Source organism: Condylura cristata, unplaced genomic scaffold (genome assembly GCF_000260355.1).
Source record: "Condylura cristata isolate star-nosed mole 26May11 unplaced genomic scaffold, ConCri1.0 scaffold00031, whole genome shotgun sequence".
NCBI classification, from domain to species: Eukaryota; Metazoa; Chordata; class Mammalia; order Eulipotyphla; family Talpidae; genus Condylura; species Condylura cristata.
In genome coordinates, this window is record NW_004567132.1 from 7,222,988 (window position 1) to 7,236,025 (window position 13,038).

Here is a 13,038-nt window from a genome sequence, read left to right on the forward strand (position 1 = left end):
TTTCTGCAATCAGAACAACCCTGACACTACAAAGCACAAAAAGAGCTGTGCTTTTAATAATTTAAATCTTTAAACCTTTAACCTGCTTACTTTTACCAACTATACCTTTTTCAATCTAGAAAGTTTGAACATTTGTATTTTTTAGGTACATCTTATTATCTGCAAAAACTTCTCTCATTTGTTAATTCATTAAAATTTTAAAAAACGGTTCAAGGTGTCGCTCTGATCTCTGAGAAATTAAATGATGAAATCTAGGCATTTGTTAAGAGTTTCATTTTACATGTAAGCCATGATACCTCAAGAATGATATGAGATTTGCAGTACAAGTTTTCTACATTACTTAAAATTGTATTTTCTTCCTCCCAAATACAAAACCAATGCATGATTATTACAGATAATTTAAACCATATACATTTAACGTACAAAATGAAAACATCCCATAATTCCATTTTTATATAGTTGGGAGTGCAATCCTGTTTTTTTCTTCGCGTGTAATGGGTAATCTTTCTGTCCATTTATAAAAACATGGCTTGTTTTCTAATTTTTTTTCATGTAATACACAATTCCTATCTTTTTGTTTTAAAGACTATATAAATACAAATGAGCTATGCTTTACTTGCTCGTACTGAGGGATGCAAGTTCCTATTTTTATCAACACAAATCAAGAGAAAATAAACACCCTCTGTATGGATTCCTGGAACTGGCATTACTGGTCGGATGGCATGAACACACTAAACTGATAATGCGAAACTGCCTATGCAAGGTGGCTCCACTGCAAGGCCTTCCCAATCTGTTTAAGCTATATAGCATCTAAACTTTATCTCAGGTTTTCATAATGGGAGGGGATAAAATCACTGATTTATTAGTAAAGTTAGGCAATCTTCTCATATGGTTACCAAACATCTACTTTTGTATAGATTATTTATGTCCTTTGCTTAATTGTTACTTAACATTATTTTGTATATTGACAATATTTGGCCATTTATCTGTTAAGGATGCAAATATTTTCTTCATTAACCCTTTGCATTTGATAATTTTATTTTGGGTATTTGATTACTTCTATTCAGGATATAATATTTTTAGTTTTTTTGTAAAAATAATTTTTCATGTTATTGTTTCCTGCTTGCTTACTATGGTTATTTTCAGTCTCAAAGCAGTATTCGTATCATTCTGTTTTTCCTTTTTATGTCTATGATCCTGGTTTTTCTGTAAATCTTTTATCCTTCTATAATTTATTTTGGTTTAACTAATTAAAAAAAAAGTAATAAAATCCTGTCCTAACCTGCTGAAATTATCTCCATACTACCCATTCTCGATTAGTCTGATGTGATCTTTTTTTTGCACTATGTGCCTTCGTAACATTATTTGCTTTGAGACTATTATTTACTGTTCTGCCTGTGTGCCACACTTATATCACTTGGTTTTAATCCTCACAGTCAGTTTACTTTTATGTAAAAAGAACAGAAAAAACTGGAATTTGCTGTTTTTAATGGAAAAGAAAAATGAATTAAGTGGAGTGTAGGTATGTGAGTGATATGGTTATGTGTATTTTTTTATGTTGTTTTGAACTGTAATCTATGTATATGTGTTAAATATTAAAATATAAAATAACATCAGTAGTGCTAGTCCTTCATTATTGTTTTCACATTATTTCTGGCTAACCTTTGTTCTTTTTAAGTATCAAAATACTATGGCTTCAGACACACTGTTATTTCATAGAGCATTCAGTAGCTTTGTTCACCCTCCCTGAATTCTACTTTTACTTCTTTCTCTCTTTAACCCACCCTCTTTTGGTTACTATTAGTAACTCTTACCCTCTGCAATTCTAATTTACAATTATTACATAATTTAGTTTTAATCTCCTAACAAATCTTAAAATTTTCTTTGTTGCCCAAATAAAAATCGACACAGAGACTTTCCTGAAAACTGGATATCACTTGCCATTTATTATAGCTCTTTCGATAATCCTATATAGTGACGATATTCTGGTCCTTCCTACTTGGGCTCAAATGATGAAAAGACAATTTAAACTTATCCTCTCCTCTCCTTACTGCCAAATGTAATTTCTTGAATAAATTATACAAACTGAAACTATATCAACTGTCTGCACCTTAAAATAAAAAGGGCTTTCTACTAAAATACTTCTTTAGGCAGAAGAAAAATGATCCTGACAGAACTATGGCAGTACAGAAAGTGGTAAGTAGGAGTATAAAGGGTAAATATATGAGTAGAAAACACAAGTGTTTAAAATAAAAAAAAAATAAAATAAATAAAAATAAAAAGGGCTTTCTTTCTAAAGTTCTTTCCTAGTGCTTCTCCCTGGAACTATTCACTTCAGTTAGAAGAGTGAGTCAACTTCAAACACTGGATTATATCTCCACTTAAAAGGGGCATCAAGAAAGCAAAGCTTGTCTAACTTCCTAGCAAAATAATAAATTTTCTGCACTAAGATATATGCTGCGGTATACATCCATAGCTGTGTTATTTAATATCATAACTACCAGTCAGTGTTATTCCATTAAAATTAAGTAAAATAGGGCCCTCCTTGGTGGCGCAACGGGTTAGGACACAGCACTGCAAGTGAGCTGCAGCCACGTCAGTGTGAATTCCATCCCCAGCCCTGGAGGTGACCCACATGGCACAGCAGACCTCTCCTGACTTGCCCGTTGCTCCCCTCAGCAGTGTACTTTGTCCATCTGCCTGTTCTGCTCCCCACTCTGTCTCTGGTGAATCTTCTCGTCACCCCAGCCCCTCTAGCCTGTACCCCAGAGTTCAGTATGCACAAATAAATCTTTAAAAAAATTAAGTAAAATAAAAAGTCAGTGTTGATCATATTTCAAGCTCTCAATACTGACATATGGGTAACAGCTTCCACGTTGTGGATGGTGATACAGGTGGATATTGTTTTAATCCTTGTAGAAAGTTCTGCAGAACTTTTAGAACTAAATACTATGAAAGGCAGCATCTACACTGCTTCATGGTTGAGAATGATGTGAATATGGAATATTATGAAAATTAGTTCAGTTAATGTAGATGGCTACTTGTCTCCTTCCCTCCAAGCTTGATTTTCTTGAATTTGAACACTGGTGTTAACAAGGAAGATAGTCCCAGTGCAGAACAGTCTTTATTAGGTCAGAATTGTTCAATTAACTAAAATAGCTCCATATATAACTTCTGGTATACACTACATCAACACAATTACCAAGAACTTAACTTGTAAAGTCCTCTCTTTATCTGTTAGTAAAACTGCTGGATGTTTCTCATACCACATCACTGCATCTTCTAGGTTTTACCTTTATTTACCAAGTGCATGACCCAATTGTGTAATCACGAAATCTGAGCATAACCTCACCCCACTCGATCCAGCCCCACTCCCACCACCCATCTTGACACTTCAGCCATGTATATAAAACCAACTAATAAAAACATATGGAAAAAACTTTCAAATGTGAAGACGCTCTAATCACTTACCAATAAAATGTTTTTTCTGAAGAGGAATTATCCCTGACAGTTGTTACCACCTCCTTCTTCTTGGATAATGAAACCTTGTATAATGATCCATTGTTAAGTATATAATGGATCAAAAAATTCCATAGGTAGGAGGGGGTTGTGATTGAGAAGGAGCATAATGGGACTTTATAGAGTGTGGTAATACTCTATTTCCTGACCCTGGTGGAGATTTCATGAGCATTTTACTTCCCATGCTCTGAAAACAAAACTACAGAACACTGGAGCAGATCTTGGGCCATCCCTAAAGAAGGAAGCAAGAGTCACAGAACCCACAGAGCCTTCAATCTCAAAGTTCTGAGATGGTGGATATCTGAAGGAATGCTACATGTTTTCTAAAGACTTAACAGCTAGGAAAGTCACCCAAAGGTAGCATTTCTTTAGTAGCTCTCGGGCACGTCCTTGTAGAGACAATATTAGTATTAGGTAACTCAAGTTTTATCCCCCCAGTAATTGACTGATGGTTTTGTTTTCTATTTCTTGTATCTTCCCTTTCAAATTTCTTTCTTTTCACTCACCTCTCTATTTTATATAGACTTACCTCCTAAACACTCATATATGCACCTCTGTTTCACCCTGGCAAGCCTACTCAGCTTGCTTTTGGTATTGCCAGCTCCAAAGCACAGCTGGCACTATAGCTCTTTTCTTACCCTTGAGATCAGGGCTGAGAAGCCCATCTCTGAGTCTGCCTCCCTAAGCAGAACAGTTTTTTGTTTTTAAATTCTGCTGGGCAGACGGAGGAGGACTTGGGTGCTCTACATACAAAAGTGATCAGCCCTACTCCATACTCTTTATAGGCCAGCTGAAACTCTGGGCAGAACTATTCAATGGAAACCAGTAAGTTGGTGTTTTCATTAATAAAAATAAAAATGTTCCCAAGAAAATATTTTTAAACATTCACTTAAAAAAAAAAAAAGATTATCTTATTTTTTCCTCCCCTTCCTGAATGGCTAGGGACTTAAAATAATCCAGTGGAATTTACTGCTCATCTTTTATACTTACTCAGCTTAACTAATGTTTCAGTAAATTTTTCACAGTTGATTGCAACTCGGCATAATAGATGGATGAATTGATGGTAAGAAAAGAAGTAGTCTAGCAGCATACGATCATAAACGTCATCTTTGCCCTGAAGGTTAAAGATGATAAAATGGTTGCACTTAAATTGTATAATAAATTAAAGAGCATATTTTGTGCAAATGTAATAAGCTTAACTAAAAAGCTGATTAAATATTTAAATTGTATAAGAACCTAGTTTTAAATTCCAAGTTTCTAGTAATGTTATTAAAATCTTAAAATTGTCACAAGTTTATGTTCAGTGTGCTATCAATTAAAATTACCCATTATTTCTATATACTTTAATAAAATAAAATTACTGTAGAATTTTAAAATCTGACACTTTAGCTCTGCAGACATAGCATCAAGAAGAATTAATTAAAATTTGATTTTTGAGATAGATTCCAAGTTATTTCTGTATGGTTAGTATGATAAAAATTATTTTAATATTTTGTCTTATAAAGACTTAAGTATATTTAAAATCCAAAGATAATGGGCAAGGAAGAATGTGAATGAAGTAGGGTTCAGAAAAGATCATGGGGAAAAATTGTTGAAACATAAATTACCCTGTGTATCAATGTACCTTCTCTCTATAATTTATAATTAGCATTATTTTAGAGTAAGTGTTAGAGGTCAAGAATCATATTTCAAATAAGAATCCTATCAATCAATGATATTAAGCTTATGTCAAAGGAATATAAATAAAGGGCAGTAAAAGAAGTCATTGATTATATGGCAACATTTAAACAGTAGTAAGTACCTAACTTGACTTTCAAGTTTAGATATATAACCCAGTTATAATTTAGCCTAGTGACAAAAACTAAGGTTTTCTAGCAGGCTATTTTTTGAGGGAAAAAAACTTACTACTTGTGCTTATTGTTGATTTTGCAAATATCCAATCAACATTTCAGAGCACTAAAAGGAAAAAGTCCAAATGAATCTAATCTTCTTAGGATCCACAAAATGGTCATTTAAATGAATATAACTGCCAGAGGGGAAATTTTAAGTTACTGTGTACTATAGAAACATGATTTTCCTGGCACCCCAACATACCTTACTGGTTTCCACCATTGTGGGCAAGAGGCACATATTGAGTTCAGGGCGCGGAGGCCGAATATTGCTTTTCCCTCCTATTAGCTTGATATTTTCTCGACAAGGAAAATAAGGTCCAAGAGACACTAAGACATTAAAAGTGTACAATAAGAATAAATGGAAAAAATAAATCTCCATGTTTCAGTGTGCAGAAAGATTAAATGCCAACCATATTCAAGTAGTGTGCTAGATGAATACATACTTGGTATATTACTGTGATGGTAAGTACAATGGTTGTGCTGTAGAAATGGAACCAGAGTATGAAGAAAATCATGAGGACTTAAAAGCACAAGTTCCTTGAGGACATCTGAAAGTAAAAACACAATTTGGGCATTAAAAAATTGGAGCATTTCCAACTGCTGATTCCAAACTCACAAATACTACTGGGGAAATAAATAGGCTGCAGTGTGGAAGCTGAAAAGTTTGAATTAGTCTAAAACTTAGTTCCTGACCTGGAAGAAATGCTGTCTGACCTCCAAATTTAGATTAGCAGTTACTACCCATGGCAGCTCCATCATTTAGAAAGTAACATTTATATTTAAACCTTTTTAAAAAATATTTTACTTATCTAGGAAAAACATCACGGAGAACACTTAGGGAAATATTTCATGTACTATCTTCATTAACTCAAGCACAGTAGTTTAGAAAGAAATTTTAAGGTTCAGGTTCTTTGGATTTGAGGGATTTACTTTTAATGTCATATGCTAGTTAGATTGATTCTCATCTTCTAATCACACAGAAGGTCAGCTCAAGATGATAAGCTATTGGCAGAGTTTCTGTCAATCAGGTTATTGCTACGTGCCCCTCCACTCTCAATGGAGAAGGCTAGGCCAGTAACTCCACAGCGCATCAGGCCAATGATTGCTTATACATGATAGCTAGGTGTTATTCATGTCATTCTGAGAAATTGCAAATATAATCGTTGTCTCTAAACCTTAAAAAGCTCCTAAAGTAAATATTCAATGTCAGTTTAAAACGAGGTATGGGGGTTAACAGGGAAAAGACATTTTATTAAACATACATACAATCAATAAAAAAATAAAATATTAGGAGTCTTAAGAACAGATATGAAGATGTATCTTATGCAAAAAGGTTTCACAGTGAAATAAATCACTGCAACCTTTTCTCATGTCAGTTCTATTTTATAAACATTTGCATGATCACCTTACTTACACAAGATCAGAAGATTTCAAAGCACCAAGAAATCTAGATATTATCTAAGGTCAAAGGGTACATAAAAATAGTGATGTTAGTGCCTTAGTGCAGGTTAAGAAACAGAACTCAATTTTCTTAGGACCTGTTGGTCAGTGTAAGTTACACATAAGTAGTACGAAGGTCTTTCAAATTCTTCAGACCATCATCACATCTTACCAAAAAAAAAAAAAAAAAAAAAAAATCACCACAAACATGTTCTTCCACTAGATTTTTGCACAGGTATATTTTCCAAGTAACTTACCTATACAGGCATTTCTAAGTTCTGGAGGGCTATAGGAATTAAGAAGAGTTAATAGTTTGTGGGCAAACTCAATTCGCTCTTGCCACTGGATTAATGCTTGCTTCACATCTGCAAATAAAAAGCATATATAAATATATAAATATGCCATTAAAAAAAATCACAGTTTTCCTATTGTAAACTAGAAAATGCTAACACTAAGAAATCAAACATATAAAAAAAATTTATTTATGCATACAGAACTGGGGTAGAGACCAGAGGTGCAGGGTCAGTGAGAGGATTCACCTGACAAAGTGGGGAGAAGAACAGACAGATCAAGTGAAATACACTGCTGAGGGGATCAGGTCAGGAGAGGCCTTATGGGTCACCTCCCTGGATGGCAATCGAACTTGTGTTGAGTGCTGACTGCTGATAGCTTTGCAGTCTTGCTATAACCAGTTGTGCCACCAGGGAGGGCCCAAAATCAAACATTTCTTATAAAAGCTAAATAAGTGATTCTCTCATGAGATGGCTAGATTTTTAAAACATGTCTTTAAATGTTAGCTGTGTCCCATTTTGTGGGAACTTATATGAAAGTTCAGAGTTAATACTACCTTACAGGGACACAAGAGAGATTACATCTTATAGCTTTTTCTTGAAAACTAAAAATTATCTAAGTCATATAAGCACCCAGTATGGTACTAGTTGTTACTGTGTTTGGAAATGTTTTCTAGTCATCAGAAATCTTGACAATGATTGCTTGTTTGCCTATTTTTCATACAGGTATAAAGAAAATATACAAATGTTCTATGGTTTCCTAGCATCAGCCTCATCAACTACACATAAACTAGAGATAAAGGTAAGTTCTCTATAAAGCGTGGGGTTTGAAAGCCCTAATTTGTTCTTTAACAGCTGACCTAATAAAAATGAGAAGCAAGAATGGCCCAAACCTTTTCTCTGAAGATACGGGCGTGCAGACTTCAAAACTGAAAGGAATATGGACAGAAGTTCTACTAAGTCTCCAGTCACATGGCAAGCTGTGGCTTCATGATACATCATGTGCAGGGTGTTGAAAGACTACAAGTGATAAAAAAGAAAAGGAAAACAATTTCATTTTTACTTTATTGACTCATAAAAACAGATGTTTCATGCAACCTACAGGCATGCATATGCACATAAACCAAATGTATTTGCTTTCTATCAAAAGTCAAAATTTGACTTTGAGAGCAAGCGTTGTGTCTTACCCTCTTTTCTATCCCAGAGATAGTAATTTTGAAATACATTGACAGAAAGGATGAAAACTCTTAAGTATTTGCCAGAGGAGGTACATCAAATGCCACTGGTCAGCTTTTCTTGTTCTATTCATTAACCATAGCTAGAATAGTTACCCTTTCTTTGGGATACGTTGCTAATTGAAAGATCTCACTCAGAAGCAGGCTGTTCCAATGACCACTGAAAAGCCTCCAGAGCTAACAGGCACTATTTTTCCAGTAACTTGTTTTTCTTACTCAGAGGTATCCAACCCCTTCCTGAAGCCCAAGAATGATATGAAGAACACTGTAAGTCCTATTTTTGCTCAACTCCAACCTGAAGTTGGAGGACAAGAAGAACCAAATATCACTTACTGGCATATACTTCTTGGAAATCAGAATTTTCAAGTCATTTCTTATATAAACTGTTCAAATTAGCCTACAATGATTTCTGCTTTTCTAATTTTTTTTAAACTTAAAAAAAGTAAAATTCCTTTTAAATAGTTGTTTTTAAATATATAAACAGACCTCACCTTTGGAAGTCTGGCATTTTGCATATACATTTTAGCTTAAAAGGGTTTTAATTTAATCAGGATTGGGGGACAGCTAATAGTGTGGTGCTGTTTGTTCTAAAACTTTACAGGCCTCAGAGATTATAAAGGAAGATGAAACCAACAGTAAGACTGGGGATTAAATTTACTAAAGTAATTGCTGTAACTGATTTTTCTTGAGCCTCTGAAGAAAAACAACAGTGAAATGGCCAGTCATATTTAAAATGTTTAAGTCTGAAAGACATATAAGAGCGCCAAAAGCTAGGAATTAAAACCTTTTAACCATACTGACATGTTAAGTCTCCTAATTCTTTTAATTAGGCATTTTCCTATTTCATTTTATATTAAACCATCTTTTCTTGCCTTCTCAAATCAGTTCCCTATAACCTATGGACTATTTATATTTCAAAGTTCAAGTTTCAAAGTTCAAAAGCTGTGGCAGTACATAATCTGAACAGTGTATTTGTGTGGCATTGAACCTGAGAGCTGAGAGAACAGGAACTATGTCTGCCTTGTTCTGTGCTGTATTCCCAATGCTACCACAATGTCTGGCACAAAGTAGACACTCAAATAGGTGATGCATAAAAGAAATTCTCACTACTACAATCCACATACTTTTTATTTTAGCCAACCAGAATTATTTTGGCATTTCTTAAATATAGCCAGTTGTTTCTAGATGCTGTGCTGATTAAGTCATTTATCTAAATGTTCCCATTTATCTCTGTATTTCTGAATTTTCAAACACATTCTATCCTAACTAGTTAACACCATTAACTGAAAAAATTATGCCATCACCTCTTAATTTTCACAGTACTCTAAGCTACATATACTCTTATGTCTTATTTTTATCATTAAACTCAAGGGTACAATGTAATTTTGCGTTCATGGTCTTAACATTATCTAACGGTTATAGATGTTTCAGAGTCATGGAAAGAATGCATGGTTGATTTTAACTAACTGTAATAGTCTCATTGGTTCCTTCTGATGATTCTAATTTCAGTTTTTGTTAACTATTAAGTAAAGGAGCTTCTGAGAAATTTTTGTCCTTATTTGAAGCACATGAATTTCAAACTTCTGTTCCTACAAATAACTAATCTATCTCAAGTAATTGCTCTAAAAACAAAATGAGAGTAAGCATCTGAGATTACTATGGAAAAGAAGCCAGCACTCTAAAAATTAAACCTAATTATTTTAGGAATAAAAATGCATTATTTACTGATCTGTAATAAAAATTGAGCCAAATGAAAAATAGTTTATTGTAAATTCTAAACATCCATCAACAGAAGTCTTGATCAGAGTAGTAAAAAAAGGTAAAGCTATAGTATACCTCAGTCATCAGTATCAGCCCTCGATTAAATATAACAAGAAGTCTGTCTTCATCAGATTCCAATAGTATTCTGAAGGCACTAGAAGAATAAAGTCCTGTTTGAGAATTCCAGTTCAAAAAAGAAAACACTTAAATGTATATGATAAAAAATACAGAGAAGTCGATTGTCATTTAGGCTCTCTACTTTCCCACCTATAAAAGATACTATTATTATGTCTATTTCTTAGCAATGACAATATACTAAATAAGAAACCCTCTAAGAGAAAAGCTACTCATAGGGGCCTCTGGTGGTAGAGGGGTTAAGTCTCAACTATAACAAGCTTTCACTATCCACTGCACAGCCACTGTACCATTACTTTGATCCCCAGTCAGGGAGCTAACCCACATCCTGCAACAAGACCTCTCCTGGTCTCCTCTCAACAGTGTATTTAAGTAGGTTAATTTGTTCTGCTCCCCATTCTGTCTCTGGTGAATCCTCTTACCACACCCCCCTCCCACCCCCACCCACTGCTGGCCTACACCCCAGCTCTTGTATGCTTAAATTAAAAATCTTAAAACAAATATACATATTGGAGTTGAAAATAATTTGTGTAATAGCCATCAAAAGTAGCTGTATACTCTTATTAACAGATTTTAGCTAAGAGTACTAAAAACTGCTGCACACTATAATCGGAAATTCTATTTTTTTCTTCAAAAAATTTTGAAGAACTACTTCAAAATTAATAAAAAAAACAAATCTTTTTAAAAACACTTATTTTAGGATGTAAATCTTACGAAAATAATGTGTTCAAAATTAATGCCAACATTTTTAAAGACTTTCTTTAAAGTCCTGGAAATGCGGCCTTCCCTGGTGGCTGGTGGCGCAGTGGGTTAAAGCACAGCACTAAGAAGCTTAAGCCACTTCTGCATGAGTTCAATCCACACCCACAGAGGAGATCCACATGGCAGACCTCTCCTGACCCACCCATTGCTCCCCTCAGCAGTGTACTTCGTCGATCTGCCTGTTCTGTTCCCCACTCTGTCCCTGGTGAATTCTCTCACCCTCCGCATCTCTGGCCTGTACCCCAGTTCTGTAGGAATAAATAAATAAACCTTAAAAAAAAAAAAGTCCTGGAAATGCATGGTTAATTTCATTTTGTGTACTATTAAAGATTCATTTTTGGGAAGTTTTCTGAAGATAATGTGAAATAACCTCTTTGGTGTTGATTAGCACAAGATTTTATAACAATGTTCAAGAAAGTACTGCCAAAAAAAAAAAGAGTGTACATAATAAAGGACATCACCTCCAAGTGTTAGATGTAAAATATAATAAGCATGTTAAGAAATTAACCTGAACCTTAGTTCATGAGTTCTAAGTATATAGTTTGTGGTAAAGCCATTTATTAACTTCTATAGTTCTGAACAAGTTATAAAGATCAAGTTCCATTATTTTTGGTGAATTTATAAAGACAAGAAAAACTAAGGAGAAAGAAGCTTATTTACAATAATACTCATCAAAAATGGGAGAGAGCTATTTCTAGAGAGCTCAACTGAACTATCTAAGCAAAAGTAAAATGCCTTGCTAAAGAGCAGTATCTAAGCTTAACTTTAAGCTTTAAATGGGAAATTGTACATTAAGATTTTTTCTAAGATTCTGATGAAGAAACAATCCAAAATCAAACCTGAATAGAACTGTTCACACGTAGCTCATTAACTCCCAAAACATACTTTTCCTCCAAGATGACTAAATGCATGCTTCCTCCAAAACTTTTAATAACTGGTATGTTTTCAGTTATGAATCATTTAAATTATTCCTCTTTTACTGTCAAAGGGAAGGTAGTCCCCAACCTCTCATCACTTGGAAAACAAACTGAACAGAAAAAAATCCTTTACCTTATTAAAGTAGTCCAGCAGGAACGGCCATCTAAGCAACGTAAGTAACAACTTATGGTTGTTTTCTTAAACTGTTTAATATCTTCTAATTCTTCTTCTCTCATATCTGGTCTCTGAGCTATAAACAGCTGCATAAGATTAAACAGTTCTTCCACTGCCTAAAAAGGGTAAATAAACATTATGGTGGTATTTTGACCCTACATATCTACTTCTCATTTCTGATATTATGCTCATTAGTTAGCCTTTAAAATTGTCCAAGTATGCAGCATTCTACTACCATTTATATTTAGATGAATTAATTACATTTAAAGATTTTCATAGAATGTTCAAAAAAAAATAATCTTAAAAAGATAGAGGAAGATTAAAAACTACAAGTAAATACAAATCACTTAGTCTTACTATGTTTAAAGCACTTGTTTCATTAAGTTCACAATGTATGCCTGGTGACATACTACAACAATGCTTCCAGTTATTCAATAACAAATAAATCATTACTGTGTTACAAAGATTTTACATACCTAAATTAGTATTATTTCTTATAAAACATGGTCTTATCTTTCTAGATTGATGGGTAAAATGTGGAAACTAAACTTTTAGTAAAAATATTACTTTTTAAATTCATTTACTTTTGGGTACATTATGAAAGGGCTGCTCTTCTAACACACATTTATCAATGAACTGAAACCCCGACCTCATATTTTTCCATGGTAAAACAGATTTAAGCACCATTTTCAAGAAAATCTGAAAAGATGATAAATTCTGTAAATGTTACAAGCCACTCAGCACTTGTGAAAGGTTTAGCAATAAAGGACATCTTGTTTAGCAACTAATCTAATGCTATTTATGTGGATGTGACAGAGACAAACTATTGAAAAACAGTAAAGATTGTCTTGACTTCTTCAATGTCAGACTCATTCTTTTCCTTTTGGGTTTCCACTACCTTTGTTTTGAACC

The 13,038-nt window shown here is 33.9% G+C and overlaps 1 protein-coding gene across 1 annotated transcript in view; it reads right to left on the reverse strand.

Moving 5' to 3' along the window:
* The window catches only part of USP34 (ubiquitin specific peptidase 34), a 216,771-nt gene that overhangs the window by 8,858 nt on the left and 194,875 nt on the right, over positions 1–13,038 (reverse strand). Inside the window, exons 69-75 of the mRNA XM_004691429.2 lie at positions 12,085–12,242; positions 10,213–10,291; positions 8,035–8,161; positions 7,109–7,216; positions 5,855–5,959; positions 5,614–5,738; positions 4,510–4,633 (exon numbers count right to left, since the gene is read on the reverse strand). Of these exons, the coding sequence (XP_004691486.1) occupies positions 4,510–4,633; positions 5,614–5,738; positions 5,855–5,959; positions 7,109–7,216; positions 8,035–8,161; positions 10,213–10,291; positions 12,085–12,242 (826 nt within the window). The remainder of the gene's footprint in view (positions 1–4,509; positions 4,634–5,613; positions 5,739–5,854; positions 5,960–7,108; positions 7,217–8,034; positions 8,162–10,212; positions 10,292–12,084; positions 12,243–13,038) is intronic.